The sequence below is a fragment of the Myxine glutinosa genome, chromosome 2 (genome assembly GCF_964187855.1).
Source record: "Myxine glutinosa chromosome 2, kmMyxGlut1.1, whole genome shotgun sequence".
In the NCBI taxonomy this organism is placed as follows: Eukaryota; Metazoa; Chordata; class Myxini; order Myxiniformes; family Myxinidae; genus Myxine; species Myxine glutinosa.
The window spans coordinates 223,281,066-223,304,628 of record NC_136262.1 but is presented as its reverse complement, the minus strand read 5'-3'; the positions used below and the strand labels follow the sequence as shown (position 1 = coordinate 223,304,628).

Below are 23,563 nucleotides of genomic sequence, written 5' to 3'. Positions count from 1 at the left end.
GATCCCAAAGACCCTTAAATATCCAGAAGACCCAAAAAATACCCCAAAGACCGCAAGACCCTTAAAGACCCAAAAGGCAACAAAAACCCAAAAGGCCCTGAAGACCCAAAATTCCCCAAAAACCCATAAAGACCCCGAAAACCCAAAACACTGAAAAGACCCCAAGACTCTTAAATACCCATAAGACCACCAAGACTCAAAATACCCCAAATACCCAAAAGACCCTGATGATCCAAAGACCCCAAAGACCCTTAAATACCCAGAAGACCCAAAAGACCATGAAGACTAAAAATACGCAAAAGATCCAAAAGACACAGAAGACCCTTAAATACCTCAAGGACCCAAAATATCACAAATACCATTAAAGACCCAGAAGACCGAAAAGACCCCAAAGACCCAAAAGACCCAAAAACCCAAAAGACTCAAAAACCCAAAAGACCCAGAAGACTCAAAATACCCCAAAGACTCAAAATACATCAAAGACCCAAAACACCAAAAAGACCATGAAGACCCCAGAGACCCAAAATATCCCAAAGACCCCCAAAAAATCGAAAAGACCCAGAAGACCAAAATGTCCCTGAAAACCCAAAATACCCCGAAGACCCTTAACGACTCTACAGAACCAAACAATCCAAAACACCAAAAAAGACCCTTAAAGACCCTGAGGACCCAGTGGAATCCAAAGACTCAAATTACCCCAAAGACCCAAAATACCTAGATGACTGAAAAGACCCGAGGACCCTAAAGAGGCAGAGGACCCAAAGGACTCAAATGGCCTAAAAGACCCCGAAGACCCAAATGAACCAGAAGATCCCAAGGATGCAAAAGAGCTTGACCACCCAAAAGACCCAAAATTAACCAGAGGACACAAAAGACCCTTAGGACTCTGAATAACCAAAAAAGAGTAATTATTTCTCTTACATTGGAATTGTAGATGGTGGCTTGCAAACCGAGCCTCAAGGTCAGTGTCCGGAAGCGGTTTTTAAAAATTACAAGACATACACGGCATAGGGAGGTGAAATTTGCTGAATGTGACGTGCAAAGTGCGCAGAGTAAACTGAGTGTTCATTTATGTCTGGAGGATGTCAATCCAAAACACCAAAACGACCCTTAAAGACCCTGAGGGAGCAGTGGACCCCAAAGACCCAAATTACCCCAAAGACCCAAAATACCCCCAAAGACCCAGATGACTGAAAACACCCGAGGACCCCAAAGATCCAGAGGACCCAAAAGACTCAAATAACCCAAAAGACCCTGAGGACCCAAATGACCCAGAGGACACAAAATACCCAAAAGATCCCAAGGATGCAAAAGAGCTTGAGTACCCAAGAGTCCCAAATGAACCAGAGGACCCAAAATACCCCGAGGACTCCGAAGACCCAAAAAGAAGAGTAATTATGTCTCTTACATTGGAATTGTAGACGGTGGCTTGCAAACCGAGCCTCAAGCTCGGTGTACGGAAACGTTTTTTTTTTAAATCACAATGAATACGAGGCACAGGGAGGTGACATTCGCTGAACGTAACATGCAAAGTGCGCAAAGTAAAACGAGTGTTAATTTACGTCTGTAGGATGTCTAATAAATAAAGATGATATAAGCATCCCGGACACTCGGCCCAGACTTCGGCATGCTCACGCCGCTGTACCGTCAAAAACTGTTCCAACCCGTCATTTTTGACGGGCTTTATACTCGTATGTATATATATATATATATATATATATATATATAAATATATATATTACCCTTTAGCTGATACGTTAAAGGCCAATGTGCCTTTCGCGCAGAGTTGGAGTGTTATGGAAACATCTTGACCAATTTCCAAATTCCTGCCCTCTTCAGTCAAATATTGGTCCTGGATAGTGGGTTCGTGAAAATTTTGGTCTTAAAACCATCTTTGATCAACACCTCAAAAAGGTGGGAATAGTTGGAGATGTTTAACAAAATTGTTGTCGTAGTAGTAGAAGCAGTAGTAGTATTAAAAGAAGTAGAAGTAGTAGTAGTAGTAGTAGTAGTAGTAGTAGTAGTAGTAGTAGTAGTAGTCGTAGTAGTAGTAGTAGTCGTAGTAGTAGCGCAGTAGTGGTAGTAGTGGAAGTAGTAGTAGTAGTAATAGTAGAAATCGTAGTACTAGTAGAAGGAGTAGTAGTAGTAGTAGTAGTAGTAGTAGTAGTAGTAGTAGAAGGAGTAGAAGGAGTAGAAGGAGTAGTAGAAGCAGTAGTATTAGTAGCAGTAGTAGTAGTAGAAGCAGTAGTAGTAGTAGTAGTCGTAGTAGTAGTAGTAGAAGTAGTAGTAGTGGTGGAAGAAGAGGAAGTAGTAGTAGTTGTAGTAGTAGTGGTAGTAGTAGTAGAAGTAGTGGAAGAGGCAGTAGTAGTAGTAGTAGTGGAAGTAGTAGTAGTAGTAGTAGTAGAAATCGTAGTAGTAGTCGTAGTAGTCGTATTAGTAGTAGTAGTAGTAGTAGTAGATATCGTAGAAGGAGTAGTAGTAGTAGTAGTACTAGCAGGAGTAGGAGTAGTAGAAGCAGTAGTATTAGTAGCAGTATAATTAGTAGTAGAAGAAGTAGTAGTATTAGTAGTGCTTTTGTTGGAAAGGCTATAGAGATTTGCGCTCAGAGCTCATGAAAGCTCAGGCAAACATATGTTCCCTGTTTAATGTCGTTCAATTCCTCGTCCCTGCAAGTCCATGGTTTGCACTACAGTGGACAAGGTAGTGCATTTTGAAGGGAAAGCACTACCAAGACAGATAAGGAGAAGGTAAAAGAACATCAAAGAAAACCAAAAAAAGGACCTAAATAACACATTTATACAAATAAGAGCAAAGTACCTTGCGGGGAAAAACTACAAAGTGCATAGTAGTAGTAGTAGTAGTAGTAGTAGTAGTAGTAGTAGTAGTAGTAGTAGTAGTAGTAGTGTTAGTTGTAGTGGGGGGAAGAAGAAGAAGTAGTATTAGTAGTAGTAGTAGTAGTAGTAGTAGTTGTAGTAGTAGAAATAGTTGTGGTATTAATAGTAGTACTAGAAGGAGTAGTAGTAGTAGTAGTAGTAGTAGTAGTAGTAGTGGTATCAATAGTAGTAGTATCTCTATTACACACGCATATATGGCGGAATGTTTGTATGAATGTTTACTAAACACCCCCATCGTTCTTAACTCCAAACTGAGAGGCAACCCTAATCTCAAACTCCTCCCTTCTTCCTAATCCTCTTCATCTTATGCCATGCTTCATAACTATCTTGTATTTCCCCTTCCATATTTGTCTTTCTTTCTTTTCCCATTTTATATTTTCTCAATCACCCCTCCCACTGCTTCCATAACAAGTAGCTGCCCCTTTCCAATGTTTGACTGCAATGTTGAAAAAAATATTGGAAGAACTATTCCATAGCTTTGTAGCCTACCATTCAGGATCATCTCTGCACGACCATCGTTCCAGTATAACGAATCGGGTCACCTTTGACCATTTGCCTTTGTCAAGGACCTTTGCGCATCAGCAGCACCGTTGCCGTGGAAACTGCGGCAAGTTCTTGAGGCCTCTTATGCACCCGCAACACCCTTTGTAGACCCGCCCCCGGCTCAAAGGTTGTGATACATGACGACGAGGAGGGGGCAGTGTTATCGTGTTGCTTTTTGGCGCTGCACACCCGGGCACTCCATCAGGCAGGCGCACCATGGTGCTTTGGTTCTTCGCGGGACTCGTGGCTTTCTTTACCCTTCTCGTTGTAGCAAAGGGCAGCAGGAGGGTCCAACTTGCCTGCGCCGATTTGTTCTTCTTCGCACGGTTGCTATGGATCTGGGCGAAGCTGCGGACACGACTCAGCCGTTCGCCTCCTCTCACCATCGTCGACCGCTTCTTGGAGCAAGTCCGAGCGCATCCGCACAAGCCCTTCCTCGTGTACGCCGACGAGACGCACACGTACGAGCAGGTGGCCCGCTGGAGCGCGCGAGCGGCGCGGGCACTCGTCCAGAAGGTCGGCGTCCGCCCTGGAGACACGGTCGCCATCCTCGTGGACAATGAACCGCTTTTCGTCATGCTATGGTTGGCCTTTGCCGGTATCGCTTGTCCCGTGGCCTTCCTGAACCACCACCTTAGTGGCAGCGCGTTGCTGCACTGTTTTGGCTGCAGCGGTGCAAAGTACATCATCGTGGCACAAGGTAAGTTTCTCTTATTGGTCAATTCAAATGGTGATTGAAGTGAATAGTCACTCAGAATTAGCCTGAAGTGACATATTTCACTCTCTAACAACAGTTGTTATTACAGGGATTTGTCTCCACCCCAACCACCTACTCCGCCACCCACTCCCTCTAAGGTCACAGGACATTGTTCAGCGTTTCTTTAAATCCCAAGAAGTTTGCACATCCTCTTTACAACATCATCAAAACTTGTTATTCCATGAATCCTTCAGCACATGCTAGGAATCTGCAAGTTGCACCACCAACTGTTGTGGCGTAACCAGTGCCCCCTGACAGTGAACACGCTTGGCCGTTCACCAGCTGCCAACCCAATGAGGTTTGTATATAACTTCAACCTCCAAACACCAGATTACAATGCCGGTAGCTCAACCAGTTCAATCAACTGAGAACCCTTGAACAACAGCTCGAAAAATGACAGGATACAATTTGGGAAGTACACTACATTCCACAACTGTACATGAACTTATGAGAATGCAAATAAAGCATCGTATGACTTCTTTGTTGTGGAATATAGCAATTTCAAATAAATAAATAACTCCATGAGCAAAACAACCAAACCACAACTCAATAATAAGTTGGGATATGGGTGGAAAACTTGCTGGAATGTGAAGTGATTCCAGCTGGCCTTGGCCATCAGTACCATTCTAGTGAATGAAGAACGCTTCAAGGAAGTTGCGGAAACGACATTTCTGCATACGTGCAATGGAGTAGCTTGCTGATTGATCAACTGACATAGATTAATGTCTAAAAAATTGGACGGATTTCCCTCCCAAGTCTATTAAGTGAAATTAAGTTCCCTTGTGACACTAATTCATTTTCAACTAAACTTTCCCATGTGCAGACCTGGCATTCAGGCCTCAACCCTGCTCAAATTGCTTCCTGTGAAATCAAGCCTTTTAATTTGGCGGAGGTCAACAACGACAAAATAATCCACAGAACATGGAATTCAGGATTCATTCTTATTATTTAATTCCCACATTCTTGTGGGGTCATTCGAGGAAAGTCTTTGGACAAGCCTGGAAAACATTCTGTCCAGGCCTGATGTTTCACTGAAAGTGGCGGGGATTTGCAAATCGCAATTAGTTCAGGGTGCCGGCAATAACCCCCCCAGTGTTCGCAAAAGACCGAGGGATATTTAACGTCCACCAACAAATGCTAGCAGATAGGACGACCGGCTTAACGTCTGTCGGAAGAACGGCATACGCTATGTTGCAACGCCCGATAGCTCTGTGCCACCCTGTTGGAGATGTTGCGGATATTCATCTCCAGGTCAATGTATCATGTTTTCCTAATTCACCTTTTCACTTTGAGAATAGTTGAATGGCTCCTGGAAGGGAAAAGACACTCAAGCCTGGCATTAAAGGACGTGAGGCAACTCAGCAGTACACACTAAATACACCTAACGAAATACACTAAATACACTCTGCAGCACATACACCTCTCACAAAATCAGTCAGGTCAAGATGGTTGGTGCAGATTATTATTTCTTAATAATTCAGATTATTCATTATTTGTAAAATCTTACATTTATAAAAACTAGCGTGGATCGCCTTGGTGCACTTGCTTCACCACACGTCGCTGCACAGGCACGGGCTTGTTCAAACTGAGTATAATGATCTGACTGAACTTAAGTTGCTGTGTTGTCATGATTTACACCAATCATAATACAAACATTTCTTTTGTATAGATTTATTTTTAATATTGGTGATGTTACTTATTTGTAATCAAAAAGGTCCAAGTGGTGCAAAGCTCTAAATGGTCAAGGGTCCAATCTGGTCTAATGGGTCTAAAGCAGGGGTTCTTTACCTTTTTTGAGTCATGGACCCCTTTGAGAATCTGGTGAAAGCTACGGACCCCTCCACAGAAAAATGCACAAAAGCACATAAACACAAAATTTTCCATGCAATGAATAAATTGTATTGCATAGGAATTTTTTTTCCTTCACATACCGTCATAATCACAATAAAAAAACAATCTTCACAAAGAATACATCTCACTTTTTTCATGCAAAAATCAACGACCATTCCCTGAATTTTTTTTTTTTTTTTTTTTTTTGTATACAAGATCGAGGCTCGTGAAAGAGCGAACATTAATCACACAGAAAGACAAACCGACACATAAAACATATAACATCGGGAGCGGTAGACAAGATGGGGAGAGAGGGGGAAGGACACAAACACAACATTTGAGAGCAGGGACCGAGAGACATGGAGACATCGAGAGATCTGAGAGAGGGCGAGGGCTTTGGGGGGGGGGGGCATGAAAAGGGGGCGGTGGGAGAGGTATAAAACATATGGACACTGCCAGGACTTCCAGGAAAGAAGTTGGAATTTCAAACAAGGTGGATCTGGGGTGAATTAGCGGGGGTAGAAAAGATCAAGGTTTTGGATGGGGGAAGATAAGAGATGGTGGTGAACAGCTGTTTTAAAGACCTGGAGGGAGGAGTGGGATTGAAGGGAGTGAGGGAGTTTGTTCCAGAGGCGGGAGAAAAGAGGAATGAAAGAGTGAAGGTGAGCAGAGAGCCGAGATTTCGGCAGTTTAACCATCAGAGGGTTGCTGGCAGATCTTGTGCGACCTGTAGGAATATTTGGGGGACAGAGCACAGAGAGAGCTGGGGGTGCAAGGCCGGAGAGGGGTCGGTAGAAGACAGAAAGACCACCTACCTGCCTGCGGTGAGTGAGTGAAAGGCCCTCAGAGATAGCTTCATCGCGGGAGATTCCAATAATTCTGAAAGCTTTGGTTTCAACAGCGTGAAGCCGAGCTAGGTGTGAGGCAGGAGCACCGGCCCATAGGGGAGAACAGTATTCCATTGAGCTGCGGATGAAAGCCTTGTATGTGGTGAGGAGCTCAGGTGTGCCAAGGAAGGACTTCGCACGACGGAGGATGCCCAGTCGGCGACTGGCTTTGGAGGCCAGCTTGGAAATGTGGTTTTCCCAAGAAAGATCATGGCAGATAGTGAGACCCAAAATCTTGAGCGACAGAACTTCTTGGAGAGGATTGTTGAGAAAGTAGATGGGAGGGTTGTCCAGTCGATCTTTTCGGAGAGACATAGTAAGAGTGTGAGATTTGTCAGGATTGAAAGACATGTTCCACTTGTTTGACCAGTCTGTGATTTTGTCCAGGTCTTCAGAGAGTGAGGAGGCAGCAGACTGCCGATCTGAGGGAAGAGGAATGGAGCGGCAGAGAGTGGAGTCATCAGCAAAGAGATAGAGAGGATTTTCGAGAGAGTCAGAGAGATCATTGATAAAGACCAGAAAAAGCACGGGGCCCAGAACACTGCCTTGGGGAACTCCAGCCTGAACAGGAAGAGGAGATGAGAGAAACCCATTCAGGGCCACACGTTGACGACGACTAGAGAGGAAGTCCGCCAGCCATGCGTGGAGATTTCCATGGATACCAAAGGAGGAGAGTTTGGTGAGCAGAGCGGGGTGCCAGACCGTGTCGAAGGCACGTGATATGTCGAGGGAGACAGCTCTAATTTCCTGTTTGGCATTGAGGACCTCCATCCATTGTTGAGACAGCAGAAGCAGCATGTCCAGAGTAGAGTGACCTGGTCTGAAACCAAATTGATGATCAGAGATCAAGCCATTGGAGAAGAGGAAAGATTTCATATCCGAAGCAATGATGGATTCCATGACTTTGCTGATAATTGGGAGAAGGCTGATTGGTCTGTAGTTGCTAGGATCTGTTTTTGCACCTTTTTTGTGCAAAGCGGTGATGTTGGCTGATTTCCAAGCAGATGGCAGTTGACCCTGAGCAAAAGAGAGGGTGAAGAGAACAGAGAGAGGGTGAGATAGAGCAGCAGAGCAGGATTTTAGGACCCGTGGGCTGATGCCGTCGGGTCCAGTTGCAGAATCAGAGTCGAGGGTTGACAGAAACTTTTCCACCTTGTCAGGAGGAAAGGACACGGAGTCCAGGAGCAGCAGGGTACGACTGGGTATGGTGGGTACAGAGAGGGATGGGTTTGGGACACAAGATTTAGAGGCAAACACAGAGTTGAGGCATTCAGCTTTTTCACGTGCGGAGTCAGCTGTGTAGCCGTTTGAGGTAAGGGAGGGGATGGAGGGGGAACAAACACCAGAAACGGATTTGACCAGACGCCACCAGGATTTGGAAGAGGGAGACAGATAAGAGAGTTCGGTCTTGAGAACGGAGAGATATTGTTTCCTGGCTCTCCTGAGGGTGGACACACACTTGTTTCGGGCTTTGTGAAAGGAAATGAGATTTCCTTCCGTTGGATTTGCTTTCCAGGAGACGAAGGCAAGTTGTTTCTGGGCAACAGCCTCACCACAAGATTCCGTGTACCATGGACGGGAGGAAGGGTATGACAACTGAAGACGAGATGGGATAAATCTGTGCATGAGAGAGAGCAATTTACTTTGGAAGAATTCCCAGGATGAGTTGATGTCAGAGGTGGTAGAGATGGGAGACCAGTCCAGATGATTGATGGCTGCTTGAAGACCGTGCCAGTTGGCCTGAGTGAAATGCCAGACTCGTCGACGCTGAGCAGGCTCCCTGAGGATGGTCAGAGAGATGTCCACTTTAACAAGGACATGATCAGATGATCCGATCGGAGCAGAAGAAGAGCAGCAGACATTTTCAGGGAAGTTAGTCATAACCAAGTCCAGAAGAGAAGATGTTCCATTGACTGAGATCCGGGTCGGGAAATTGACAGATTGTGTCAGTCCCAGTGAGTCGCAGAAGTCCTTTGCTGAGAAGCCATGGCTGGTGAGAGAGGTACCCACACCCAGCCAACTGGCATGATGACAGTTGAAATCACCACATATGAGGAAGAGAGAGTTGGGATGAGTAGATAGAAGTTGGTCCATATCATCAGACAGCGAGATGTAGATGGAGTCATCACTGTTTGGTGGACGGTACAACACACATATGAACAAGAGGTGGGAGCGAAGGGGAAGCCGTAGCCAGAGGTATTCCTGGGGGTGAGGTGGAGAGAGTGCAGTGCAGGGCGAGTGAGGAAGAGAGTTTTTGATAAAGATAGCAACCCCGCCTCCAGGACGAGGCTCAGGTCTATCATACCGGAGGAGGGAGTATCCCGGGAGAGATACTATGGAATCAGAGACATCATAAAGGAGGAAAGTTTCTGTTAAGCAGATCACGTCTGGTTTGACAGAAGCAACCTGTATGGAGAGATCAGTTAAGTTTGAACGAAGGCCCCGGATGTTTGAGGTCCATACTGTTAATGAAGAGGAAGGGGGAGCATCAGATACAGAACAGGGGGGAGGAGGGGTAGCGTAAGATGTGGAAGAGGTGGAAGAGGTAGGGAGAGCTGTTGAAGGTGTGTCAGAGATTTCAGAATAGCTCGGAGAAAGGGAAGGATGGGGCGGACAAAAGGTTTGATGGTGATTGGGTGAGCCACAATGAGGTGTTATTTGAGGAGGGGGAAGAGCGAGGCAGAAGGTTGGGGGAGATGGAGGTGAGAGTTTGAAGGGGGAAGAAGCGGGGAGGACGCTTTGAGGAGGGGGAGTGAGAGGGGGGAAATTGAGAAGCAATGAGGGTGGGGAGATTTGAAGGGGAGGGGTGAGGGGGGAGTTTGGGAGGGAAGGGACAAGGGGAGGGATTTGAAAGGGATGGGATATGGGGGAGATTTGGAGGGGAGGGGTGAGGCAGGAGTCTAGGAGGGGAGGGGCGAGGGGGCGTCTTGGCGGGGAGGGGTGAGGGGGTAGTTTAGGAGGGAGGGGGCAAAGGGGGAGATTTGAAAGGGATGGGTGATGGGGAAGATTTGGAGGGGAGGGGTGATGGGGAAGATTTGGAGGGGAGGGGTTATGGGGAAGATTTGGAGGGGAGGGGTGAGATTGGATTTTTGAAAGTGTACGATTTATGGGAAACGAACATTTATTGCAAAATGAGTTTCTTGTGACCTTCGAGTTAAAAATACGTTTAAGGACGCTGGATGGAGGATGGAGTGCAGGAGAGTTTAGGGAATGTAGAAAAAAGGCACTATAGGAGATGGATATTTTTTTTGGGATGAATTGATTTGGTGAGCAAGTCGAAAGCAGCCTTTTAAAGAAGAAGAAGAAAAAGGTGTTATAAAATATGACGGAATACATAACTTGAGGGGAAAGTGTAAACATTGAAGGTTAATGAGTGAAAACTATCTGGGGAAATGGGGGAGAAACACGTGGTCGAAGAACGAACGAACGAATAAGAATGAATAAACGAATGAGAAAAGAGAAGGAAATGTTTTTTTTTTTTTTTTTTTTTTTTTTGAGTTGAGATTTGCACAAGGAAGAAGGCTATGGGTGAAAAGACTGGGAATACAGAGAACGAAAGTTATTGGATCACAAAGGACGGACCGCTGAGAAAAACAAAGCCTCAAGGTTGTACAGTGCACACTGTACAAGGCCTCAAGACACGACACGAATGAACACGATTTTCAATACAGGTATGAAAGATTTGCACCGAAAAATCTTCGTCGGGACACAATATACGTACAACACCATAAATAAATACAGTTTTAACGAAAATACAAATGGGAACAATCACTTAACTTCGATTTCAAATCGTTCGCGACGCGGCAAAGGCCTTGCTCGCGACACGGCAAACAGACGATCAATTTATGAAAGATAAACACCGAGAAACAAGCAAAGTTGCACACAATAACTTGACACACCCGCGATATCCTCAATGAAATATAAAATGAAATGTATCCAAATTGTGCAAATTAAACCAAAAATAAACTTCAATTCTGCTCAAAAAGTACATTTCAGTGAGAAGGGTTTTGTTGTTTGGCTTCAATAAGAAGATGAAATTGGGGAGTGGTCTTTGACAAGGCAACACGCATGTCATGTTTGACATCCAATCGATTTCTACTTTTCGTTTTGATGGTAACAAGTGCTGAAAATCCTGACTCGCAAAGATTTGTGGTTGCAAACGGAATCAGAGCTCCCACAGCTCGCTTTGCTAGACGAGGGTAGGTTTGTGTCAAGGAACACCAAAATTCTCCAAGACTCTTCGAGTTGAACTCATGTCGTATCATTTCCTTTGTCCTCAGGTCAATGAGGTCATCTTTGGCAAGGTCTGCATCATTAATACAGTTTATATCAGCAAGGAAAGGATTACGAATCCACGTTTCAACTTCAAGGTCATCTGAGCAGAAGTAACCTTCGAACGAGTTCTGCAATGTTTCCAGGTGTCTGCACATTTCTGCCTGCAGAGAAATTGACAGGGCTATCTATGTCTCTCTCGACTCCATCCTGCAGAAGCACTTCCTCCAGCATTGGAAAGTTTGCATCGTTGTGTGCCTCCAATCTACTCTTCCACAGTGACAGCTTGGCCAAAAGAGCTTGTAGGTTTTCAGCAGCATCCATAATGGTGACTGCAGGGCCTTAAATCGAAAGATTCCTGAGTCGTGACAAGCCGTGGAAAGTGAGAAATAAGCACTTAACTATGGAGTGGCACTGGGTGGCGGTCCTGCAAACGACGACACCAAACTGTAAACACGCGGTCTAGCGGCCAGCGCTAAAATCTGGGGCAAGGTACATTTTCTTCAATTTCTATCGACGGGAACTACTCTAGAAGTCATAACTTGACGACGATGACAACTGTATGCTACCTGACTGTACACTCAGTATCATCCCATTTCAACCTACCTTACAAATCTACTTGTCTTCACTGAGCAATAATAAGTACATAACATCCTGTACATAGACAAAAAATAAAACTTTTTATAAAAAGCTAGCGAAAATAAATTTTAAATAATTTTTATGCGCCTGGTTCACTGACACCCTGAAGCCCATCCACTGACCCCAAAGGGGTCCATAGACCACAGGCTAAGAATCCCTGGTCTAAAGGGTATTACAGGTCTTTTGGGGTCTTTTAGGTCTTTGGGGGTCTTGGTGGTCGAAAGGGTCTTGGGGGATTTAAAGTGTTTTCAATGTGTAAAGGGTCTCAGCAGTATAAATGGTCGATAGGTATATTCCAACAGAAAGTAATTAATAGACAGGATGCAATCGATGTTCAAACATTATGTAATTAACAGACAGGATGAAACAGATGTTCAAACATTGTGTAATTAATAGACAGGATGCAACCGATGTTCAAACATTATGTAATTAATAGACAGGATGCAACCGATGTTCAAACATTATGTAATTAATAGACAGGATGCAACATATGTTCAAACATTATGTAATTAATAGACAGGATGCAACATATGTTCAAACATTATGTAATTAATAGACCGGATGCAACATATGTTCAAACATAATGTAATTAATAGACAGGATGCAACAGATATTCAAACATTGTGTAATTAATAGACAGGATGAAACAGATGTTCAAACATTGTGTAATTAATAGACAGGATGCAACTGATGTTCAAACATTATGTAATTAATAGACAGGATGCAACTGATGTTCAAACATTATGTAATTAATAGACAGGATGCAACTGATGTTCAAACATTATGTAATTAATAGACAGGATGCAACTGATGTTCAAACATTATGTAATTAATAGACAGGATGCAACTGATGTTCAAACATTATGTAATTAATAGACAGGATGCAACATATGTTCAAACATTATGTAATTAATAGACAGGATGCAAGATATGTTCAAACATTATGTAATTAATAGACAGGATGCAAGATATGTTCAAACATTATGTAATTAATAGACAGGATGCAACAGATGTTCAAACATTGTGTAATTAATAGACAGGATGCAACTGATGTTCAAACATTATGTAATTAATAGACAGGATGCAACTGATGTTCAAACATTATGTAATTAATAGACAGGATGCAACTGATGTTCAAACATTATGTAATTAATAGACAGGATGCAACTGATGTTCAAACATTATGTAATTAATAGACAGGATGCAACATATGTTCAAACATTATGTAATTAATAGACAGGATGCAACATATGTTCAAACATTATGTAATTAATAGACAGGATGCAACATATGTTCAAACATTATGTAATTAATAGACAGGATGCAACATATGTTCAAACATGATGTAATTAATAGACAGGATGCAACATATGTTCAAACATTATGTAATTAATAGACAGGATGCAACAGATATTCAAACATTATGTAATTAATAGACAGGATGCAACAGATATTCAAACATTATGTAATTAATAGACAGGATGCAACAGATATTCAAACATTGTGTAATTAATAGACAGGATGCAACTGATGTTCAAACATTATGTAATTAATAGACAGGATGCAACATATGTTCAAACATTATGTAATTAATAGACAGGATGAAACAGATATTCAAACATTATGTAATTAATAGACAGGATGCAACAGATATTCAAACATTATGTAATTAATAGACAGGATGCAACAGATATTCAAACATTATGTAATTAATAGACGGGATGAAACAGATATTCAAACATTGTGTAATTAATAGACAGGATGCAACTGATGTTCAAACATTATGTAATTAATAGACAGGATGAAACAGATATTCAAACATTGTGTAATTAATAGACAGGATGCAACTGATGTTCAAACATTGTGTAATTAATAGACAGGATGAAACAGATATTCAAACATTGTGTAATTAATAGACAGGATGCAACTGATGTTCAAACATTATGTAATTAATAGACAGGATGCAACAGATATTCAAACATTATGTAATTAATAGACAGGATGAAACAGATATTCAAACATTATGTAATTAATAGACAGGATGCAATTCAAACATTATGTAATTAATAGACAGGATGCAACTGATGTTCAAACATTGTCTAATTAATAGACAGGATGAAACAGATATTCAAACATTGTGTAATTAATAGACAGGATGCAACTGATGTTCTAACATTATGTAATTAATAGACAGGATGCAACAGATATTCAAACATTATGTAATTAATAGACAGGATGAAACAGATATTCAAACATTGTGTAATTAATAGACAGGATGCAACTGATGTTCAAACATTATGTAATTAATAGACAGGATGCAACTGATGTTCAAACATTGTCTAATTAATAGACAGGATGCAACATATGTTCAAACATTATGTAATTAATAGACAGGATGCAACTGATGTTCAAACATTATGTAATTAATAGACAGGATGCAACTGATATTCCAACATTGTGTAATTAATAGACAGGATGCAACTGATGTTCAAACATTGTGTAATTAATAGACAGGATGCAACATATGTTCAAACATTATGTAATGAATAGACAGGATGCAACATATGTTCAAACATTATGTAATTAATAGACAGGATGCAACCGATGTTCAAACATTGTGTAATTAATAGACAGGATGCAACATATGTTCAAACATTGTGTAATTAATAGACAGGATGCAACTGATGTTCAAACATTGTGTAATTAATAGACAGGATGCAACAGATATTCAAACATTGTGTAATTAATAGACAGGATGCAACTGATGTTCAAACATTATGTAATTAATAGACAGGATGCAACATATGTTCAAACATTATGTAATTAATAGACAGGATGCAACAGATATTCAAACATTATGTTATTAATAGACAGGATGCAACCGATGTTCAAACATTATGTAATTAATAGACAGGATGCAACAGATATTCAAACATTATGTAATTAATAGACAGGATGCAACCGATGTTCAAACATTATGTAATTAATAGACAGGATGCAACAGATATTCAAACATTGTGTAATTAATAGACAGGATGCAACTGATGTTCAAACATTATGTAATTAATAGACAGGATGCAACAGATATTCAAACATTGTGTAATTAATAGACAGGATGCAACTGATGTTCAAACATTATGTAATTAATAGACAGGATGCAACATATGTTCAAACATTATGTAATTAATAGACAGGATGCAACAGATATTCAAACATTATGTAATTAATAGACAGGATGCAACTGATGTTCAAACATTATGTAATTAATAGACAGGATGCAACGGATATTCAAACATTGTGTAATTAATAGACAGGATGCAACAGATATTCAAACATTGTGTAATTAATAGACAGGATGCAACTGATGTTCAAACATTATGTAATTAATAGACAGGATGCAACATATGTTCAAACATTATGTAATTAATAGACAGGATGCAACTGATGTTCAAACATTATGTAATTAATAGACAGGATGCAACATATGTTCAAACATTATGTAATTAATAGACAGGATGCAACAGATATTCAAACATTGTGTAATTAATAGACAGGATGCAACTGATGTTCAAACATTGTGTAATTAATAGACAGGATGCAACTGATGTTCAAACATTGTGTAATTAATAGACAGGATGCAACTGATGTTCAAACATTATGTAATTAATAGACAGGATGCAACAGATATTCAAACATTATGTAATTAATAGACAGGATGCAACAGATATTCAAACATTGTGTAATTAATAGACAGGATGCAACTGATGTTCAAACATTATGTAATTAATAGACAGGATGAAACAGATGTTCAAACATTATGTAATTAATAGACAGGATGCAACAGATATTCAAACATTGTGTAATTAATAGACAGGATGCAACTGATGTTCAAAGATTGTGTAATTAATAGACAGGATGCAACTGATGTTCAAACATTGTGTAATTAATAGACAGGATGCAACTGATGTTCAAACATTATGTAATTAATAGACAGGATGCAACAGATATTCAAACATTATGTAATTAATAGACAGGATGCAACAGATATTCAAACATTGTGTAATTAATAGACAGGATGCAACAGATATTCAAACATTGTGTAATTAATAGACAGGATGCAACTGATGTTCAAACATTATGTAATTAATAGACAGGATGCAACAGATATTCAAACATTGTGTAATTAATAGACAGGATGCAACTGATGTTCAAACATTGTGTAATTAATAGACAGGATGCAACAGATATTCAAACATTGTGTAATTAATAGACAGGATGTAACTGATGTTCAAACATTATGTAATTAATAGACAGGATTAAACAGATGTTCAAACATTATGTAATTAATAGACAGGATGCAACATATGTTCAAACATTATGTAATAAATATACAGGATGCAACTGATGTTCAAACATTGTGTAATTAATAGACAGGATGCAACAGATATTCAAACATTATGTAATTAATAGACAGGATGCAACCGACGTTCAAACATTGTGTAATTAATAGACAGGATGCAACAGATATTCAAACATTATGTAATTAATAGACAGGATGCAACAGATATTCAAACATTATGTAATTAATAGACAGGATGCAACAGATATTCAAACATTATGTAATTAATAGACAGGATGCAACAGATATTCAAACATTATTTAATTAATAGACAGGATGCAACAGATGTTCAAACATTATGTAATTAATAGACAGGATGCAACCGATGTTCAAACATTATGTAATTAATAGACAGGATGCAACCGACGTTCAAACATTATGTAATTAATAGACAGGATGCAACCGACGTTCAAACATTACATAATTAATAGATATATAGTCGCATGGCTTCAAGCCTTCACGAGCTCACCTCATCACGGCTTCACGGACCATGTAGTTCGGTTTCATCATAACCATATACTTTGCTCCATTATAATAAATATATACTGTATATAACAGAGTGAAAACAAACATGTAATGTTCTTTGTTTTTACATAGGGCTCATACAAAAACATATTAGAGCACCGTACGCGTTATTCATCATTATTTTATACCTTCGGTCAAATTAATTCCTTACATAATATGTAGATAGTTTAGCTCGTCACCTGCGCAGTGGACACAGGCTCTTGCAATCACTTCTGTGTGTGTGTCTGTTTGTCCAGGCCATAACTTTTTTTTAACCATTTGAGTTTTTGTCATCATATTTTCAACAAACCGTTATTATGAGAATATGAAGAACACTAATTAAAATTTTCACTTTTTTAATGCCGATAAGTAATTGGCATTATTGCCGGTGGCATTATGTTTTCAGGTTGTCCATCCGGATGTCCATCCGTCCGTCCGTGATAGGGTTTTTGTTACAGCGATAACTTGAGAACGACTGAAGGGATCTTAGTCAAACTTGGTGCAGGTATGTATAATGAGGTAAAGATTCACTGATTATATTTTGGGGTCCCAAGGTCAAAGGCCACAGGTCAGAGGTCATGTCAGGTAGTGATAACTTGGGAACAGCTAAAGGGTTTTAAATCAAACTTGGTACAAGTATTATAATGATGTAATAATAGTCCAGTCAATCTAAATAAAATTTGACAAAACCCACCACAAATTGCAACAGAAATGAAACCTCTTCTATTTGTCGAAGTAAGGTCTACTTGATAAGGTATCAAAAGTATAATGACATATTTGCGGTGGAAAATGGTGAATTTTGATAATTAAAATTATCTGTTTTTAACCCATTTTCATTATAAAACGCCGAAATAGCAGAATTTTCAGATAGGCATAACTTTGTCAATTTTCAAGATAAAACAATAAAAACAACACCATAACGCATAATTTAATGGTCTATTAATAATATGGACGTGTTTAAAGTATTATATTGGGTAACTAGGGGAGAGTGGGGATAGTTGAGCCGGAGGTAAGTTGAGCCACCCCGTCTAATTTGCGCTGGCATATATTTTGGGCAAATTTTGCGGTCACGGTCACTTTCTTATCGATTCTGTGCTTCATACACTTTTGCTGTGTGATATTTTCCAAACAAAGCGGTCCATATCACCCCAAGACATCAATTCTGAGGAACTTGAAGCAATAGGAAACCTCTACGATGATCTCGTTTCTGGTAAAACCACAGTGGAGGAAGTGAAATCATCTTCAGAGCTGAACTCTCTGCAAAGGAAACTTGAAGCAAGCACAAAAGGTCTACTGGAGGCAAAATACATCACTGCCAAACTGTGGCTGCAGTATATGGAAATGGTTAATATCATGATGACATTTATCAGATCTGAACGAACAGGCGATTGGTCTCTCCACCTAGGGACATTGCAAGCCATGTTACCATACCTTGCAGCATCTGGTCATAACCTCTACACAAAGTCCTTACACTTGTACCTGCAGAAGATGACGCAGTTGGCAACCACACATCCCGATGTTCACAGGCAGTTCACCCAGGGACTACACGTTGTCAGGAGGAGTGATCGTTTTTGGGGAGGGTTGTCCCCGGACCTTGTTATTGAGCAGGTACTAATGAGAAGCCTTAAGACGTGTGGTGGTCTTACGAGAGGGAGGGGCATGACAGAAATCCAACGACTCGTTTGGTGTCTGTCAAGACCTGCTTGCGCAGAAGTGAACATTGCCATGCAGCAGCTGACGTCAGTCACATATGAGACAAGTGAACAACACAAGGACCAATCAAGATCGAGGCAAACAAGGGACACTGCGGATTCAGAAAAGCTCATGTCATTCATTGAATGGAGGTCCCCATTTGAGGCAAAGCTCTCACTTCGGAACGTAGTTAGTGGCATCACAGCTGGACAAAAGGTTAATGTTGATTGTGCAAAACAGATCGGAGAGGCCATTCTAAATGAAATGGATGGAAAAACTGTGCTTCAGTATTCTTTCAAGAGAAAGAACCAAGCTGTAACGTTTGATTCTAAGGCAGCAGTCAAGATAGGTAATGACGTGGTCCAAATAGACCCTCTACTCCTATTCCAAAGGCTAATCATCACCGGATCTCAAGCTAATGATCTTGCGAATGCCCTGACCTATGAACTCTGTAACTACCCCCCTGCATTGTTTGAAGGGAAGGACAGACTCTTAGAAGCCGTGAAAGCGCAACTTGCTAAAGCCATCTGGACTGTTGTACCATCACAACCACCACCAAGTCAGAATTTCAAGTATGTTCTTGATGGAGGGGCTCTCCTGCATCGTATTGCTTGGCAAGTGGGTGACACATATGGCAAGATATTGGAGGATTATAGCAAATATGTGACAAAACACTATGGTCAGGCAGTGGTCATATTTGACGGGTATAAGGCAGGGACTTCAACAAAGGACAGCACACATCAGCGCCGAGGGGGGTTTGACGGGCAGAAAGTGATGTTCAATCCATCCATGAAGTTGCAGTTAAAAAAGAATGAGTTCCTCTCAAATCAAGAAAACAAGGTACGGTTCCTTGACCTTTGGGGGGAAAGTCTAGTCAGGTGTGGCTGTGAAATAGCATTTGCTGCAGGGGACGCTGACTTACTTATTGTCCAAACAGCAGTGGACATCTCAGAAACATGTGAAGCAGTACTAGTGGGTGATGACACTGACCTGCTTGTTCTGCTAATTCATCTTGCTGGCAGAAACAAGCACAATATCTACTTTCGACTCGAACCAAAGAAAGGAGCAGGTGTCAAATGTATAGGGGGCAATGTCATCAGGGACACACTAGGGCAGAACATCTGTGAGAATATTCTTTTTGTGCATGCTTTCCTGGGGTGTGACATGACATCGAGGATATTCGGGGTTGGAAAAGCAGTTGCTTTGAAACTGGTCAATGACAACACAGAATTCTGTGAACAGGCTGAACTATTCGGAAATAGACAGTCATCAAAGGGTCAGGTCATCAAAGCTGGAGAGAAGGCCATGGTCACTTTATACAAAGGGAAGGAGAATGACCACCTTAATGCCATGAGATATCTACGGTTTCAGGAGCTGGTCACTACATGCAAAAAAGCCATCCACCCCAACATGTTGCCGCCAACAGCTGCGGCAACAAAGTATCACAGCCTCCGAGTGTTCCATCAGATCCAACAATGGAAGGGTAACACATTGGATGCTGAAGAGTGGGGATGGAAGGTTTTGGATGGGCGCTTGACACCCGTGACCTCAGACTTGGATCCTGCCCCTCAGTCATTGCTGAGATTGGTCAGTTGCACCTGCACGTCAGGCTGTGGTACACTACGCTGTGGGTGCCGCCGACAGGGACTGGAATGTTCATCGGCTTGTTCGGGATGCAGAGGCATTTGCCAAAACATGTCAAATGATAACGTAGATGATAATGAGGACAGTGACAGTTAAATGTAACTTGCCAAACATGTTGACCATACATGATGTTCCTCATATAATGTTCGACTATATGCTATGTTGACTCGGCGGTTGTTTGCATGTATATTCCGTATATAAGAATGAAGCTTGAAACCATATATGGGTACTTAGGGCCACGTTACGGCCTGAATGGTGTTTTCATTTGAAAGATTGACCCTGAAAACATGGGTAAAGACACCAGATTTGTCCATTTCTGATGAATGGTTGAGGAGTTATGTAATTTTGTGAATTTTTTATATAGCGGTCAAGGCTACTGGACGGGTCATATGTTGAACCCTAAAAAAAAACAAGTTCCACTCCAAATAGTTTCTTATACTTTTAGTATGTCATTAAGATACCTTCAAGCAACAAAATACACCAGGTTTCATTTGTGTTGCAATTTGTGGTGGGTGTTTCTGCAGTTTGGCTGGACTATAATGTGGGCGGAGGCATATCGGTCGACGTCGTGATGTCGAAGAGTGTCTTTCTAGTTCAAATGTTGTTTTCGTCAAGTTAAGTTTGATTGCAATGCGGACACGGAGAGTCCTTGCATTTTGAGATTTTTCTGGTTTAAACCTTTTTCTTGGATTTATGACTTCATACAAATTCTTAAAAGAAGAAAAACTAGAACAATGCGACTGTGTTGCCAATATGCCTCCACATAGTCTCACAACGGGTAGATGCCCCTTTTCATGTCCTAAAAATAAACAAGTTTGATTTAAATCCCTTCAGCTGTTTTCAAGTATCACATTTTCACCAGCCATGACAGGTTGGTTTCACATCGATCGGTGAAGCAGTTTCAGAGAAGGGATTTTTTTAAATAAACAATTTTGGCTGGTATACCACTTCAACTATGATGTCATCATTATCATGCATTTGTTCCCCATTGGAAGTACTTGACAATGTGCCAAGTTTCAAATTTTTCCATTCAGCGGTTTCTGAGAAATATATATTTAATTATTTGCTTTTAATCCAAGATGGCTGCCATACCACGTGACTATGGCGTCACAATTATCACAAAAACATTCTGCATGGGTGTCACCCCTACCCTGAAAGTGTTGTCTCAATCGGACATATGGTTGCTGAGAAAAACGAGGTTTAGCCCGTACGGACGGACGGACGGACAACCCAAAAACATAATGCCTCCGGCGACTTTGTCAGCGGAGGCATAAAAAATGTGAAGAAATAATTATTATATATGAAAACGTTTATGGTGTGCTCTCTTTTCTCATTGTCAGAGTTTGAGGACACATTGCAGCGCTTATATGGACAATTGCAAGCCGATGGAGTATCAATGTTACTGGCTACGGGGTGTCCTGCTAATGATGGCGTGTGCAGCCTGGAGGCCCAGATGGCGGACATTCCAGATGAGTCCATCTCATATGTTATACAAAAAGGGATCCAGCTTGGCAGCCCTTTTATATACATTTACACCTCTGGAACCACGGGTGAGTTGCTGCCGATGAGAAAAGTGAAAAAATATTTAAGTTCATTCTGCTCGCTTTGTGGGATCAACAATTACATATTATTTTTCAATCTATTTAATTACTAGGCCGGTGACTTATTAATGAACTCGTGTGCTGTGTGGGTGTGTGCATGTGTTTGTTTATGTGTGTGCATGTGTGTGTGTTTGTGTATGTGTGTGTGTGTGTGTATGTATGTGTGTGTATGTATGTGTGTGTGTGTGTGTGTGTGTGTATGTGTGTGTGTGTATGTGGGTGTGTGTGTATGTGTGTGTGTGTGTGTGTGTGTGTGTATGTGTGTGTGTGTGTGTGTGTGTGTGTGTGTGTGTGTGTGTGTGTGTGTGTGTGTGTGTATGGGTGTCTGTGCATGTGTGTCTGTGTATGCGTGTGTCCTCCTCACCCAATGAGCAAACGGTATGTCATGGCTTGACAAAAAGACTCCACTCATCTCTGCAGTGTGAACTTCAAGGATGATTTTTTTTTACCTATTAGGTGTGTGTCTCCCTCCTATAAACCTGGTGGTGCCTTATTAAGTCTTTCTGTGGCATGTGCTCCCCCTCCATCCCTTCCCTCTCTTCAAAAGACACCACAGCAGACTCCGCTCGTGAGAGGACAGATGCCTCAATTCTTTGTTTGCTTCCCAATCCGATGCCTCCAAACCCTTGGTCTCGGTCTCTGTGCTCTCGCTACGCAGTCGCACCCAAATGCTCCTGCACTCTGTGTCTTTTACACCTGAGAAGGTGAAGAGGTTTCTAGCCACCCTCAACTCTGATTCTGCAGTTGATTCTGCAGCTTCAGATACAGTCTGGCATCCCGCCTTACTTAATAAATGCTCTGCCTATGGCGTCCAAGACCATCTCCACACAGGGCTTCCAGACTTCCTCTACTCTCGTAGCCAACGTGTGGCACTCATCGGAATCCTTTCCACCAGCTCTCCCTGTCAAGCCTGGAGTGTCCGAAGGCAGTGTTCTGGGCCCAGTGCAATTCCTGATGTTCATCAATGATCTCTCTGACTCTGGAAAATCCCCTTTATCTATTTGTTGACGACTCTTCCCTGTGTCGTGACATTCCTCATCCTTCAGACAGGTTGTCTCTTCCCTCTCTTTAGACCTTGACAAAACCACAAGGTGTGGAATGTCTTTCAATCAGACAAATCTCCCTTTCCCTCTCTCTCGTCTATGCCATGCATGATACATTCTGTGTTCTCACTCTTAGCTTTGATTTTGTGTACATTAAATAAAAATATGTAAAGCTTAATCAAAACCATCTTCACCATCATCCTCAGCCAGATTTTAACCTCTTGATGCGTCAGTATATCTACTACCTCGTCACTCAGCCACCATCATGACATTATGTGTTATTCAGACTCATGCTGGGATGATAAATTGTTATGAAAGATTATGATATCCATTAATTTTTTATGGGAGCCACGTTGTTCCCTGTGTCTGTGACAGGGCGGCCAAAAGCAGCGATCGTCAGCCATCTGCGGGCATGGCTTGGCGTGTTCATATTCGAATCAAACGGAATGACCGAGGCTGATGTGTTATACATCTCTCTGCCACTGTACCACAGCTCGGGCACTATGGGGATCATCTCCTCCATCCAAGTTGGTGAGAAGCCTTGCATCATGTTATTGCTTGGGGTCTAGCTTTTTATCAGGTTACGTTCCAAGTGGGCCATGCTATATCTGTATTATTTGGTTCCGATTTGCGGTTATCACACTATTTATGTACAATATATCACATTTATTGTGTGGTAAATATGAGTCACTCTTCCAGAACAAAAACCACCTTCAGAGGCCATTTTTCCCCGCACAGCAGGGGTTGGCCTTTTTTGGGCACTGTGGTCCCCTTTTTGAAGCAATGTTTTACAGCCGGATGCCCTTCCTACTGCCAACCCTGTTAGTCGCCTCTTGCGACACCCAGGGAATTACCAGT

General features: G+C 41.5%; 1 protein-coding gene across 1 annotated transcript in view; it reads left to right on the top strand.

Moving 5' to 3' along the window:
* The first annotated feature begins 3,448 nt into the window (after positions 1-3,448).
* Positions 3,449-23,563, top strand: part of LOC137420803 (long-chain fatty acid transport protein 2) — an 88,905-nt gene continuing 68,790 nt past the window's right edge. The window contains exons 1-3 of the mRNA XM_068106192.2: positions 3,449-4,137; positions 21,402-21,611; positions 23,081-23,236. Of these exons, the coding sequence (XP_067962293.2) occupies positions 3,654-4,137; positions 21,402-21,611; positions 23,081-23,236 (850 nt within the window). The 5' untranslated portion in view covers positions 3,449-3,653. The remainder of the gene's footprint in view (positions 4,138-21,401; positions 21,612-23,080; positions 23,237-23,563) is intronic.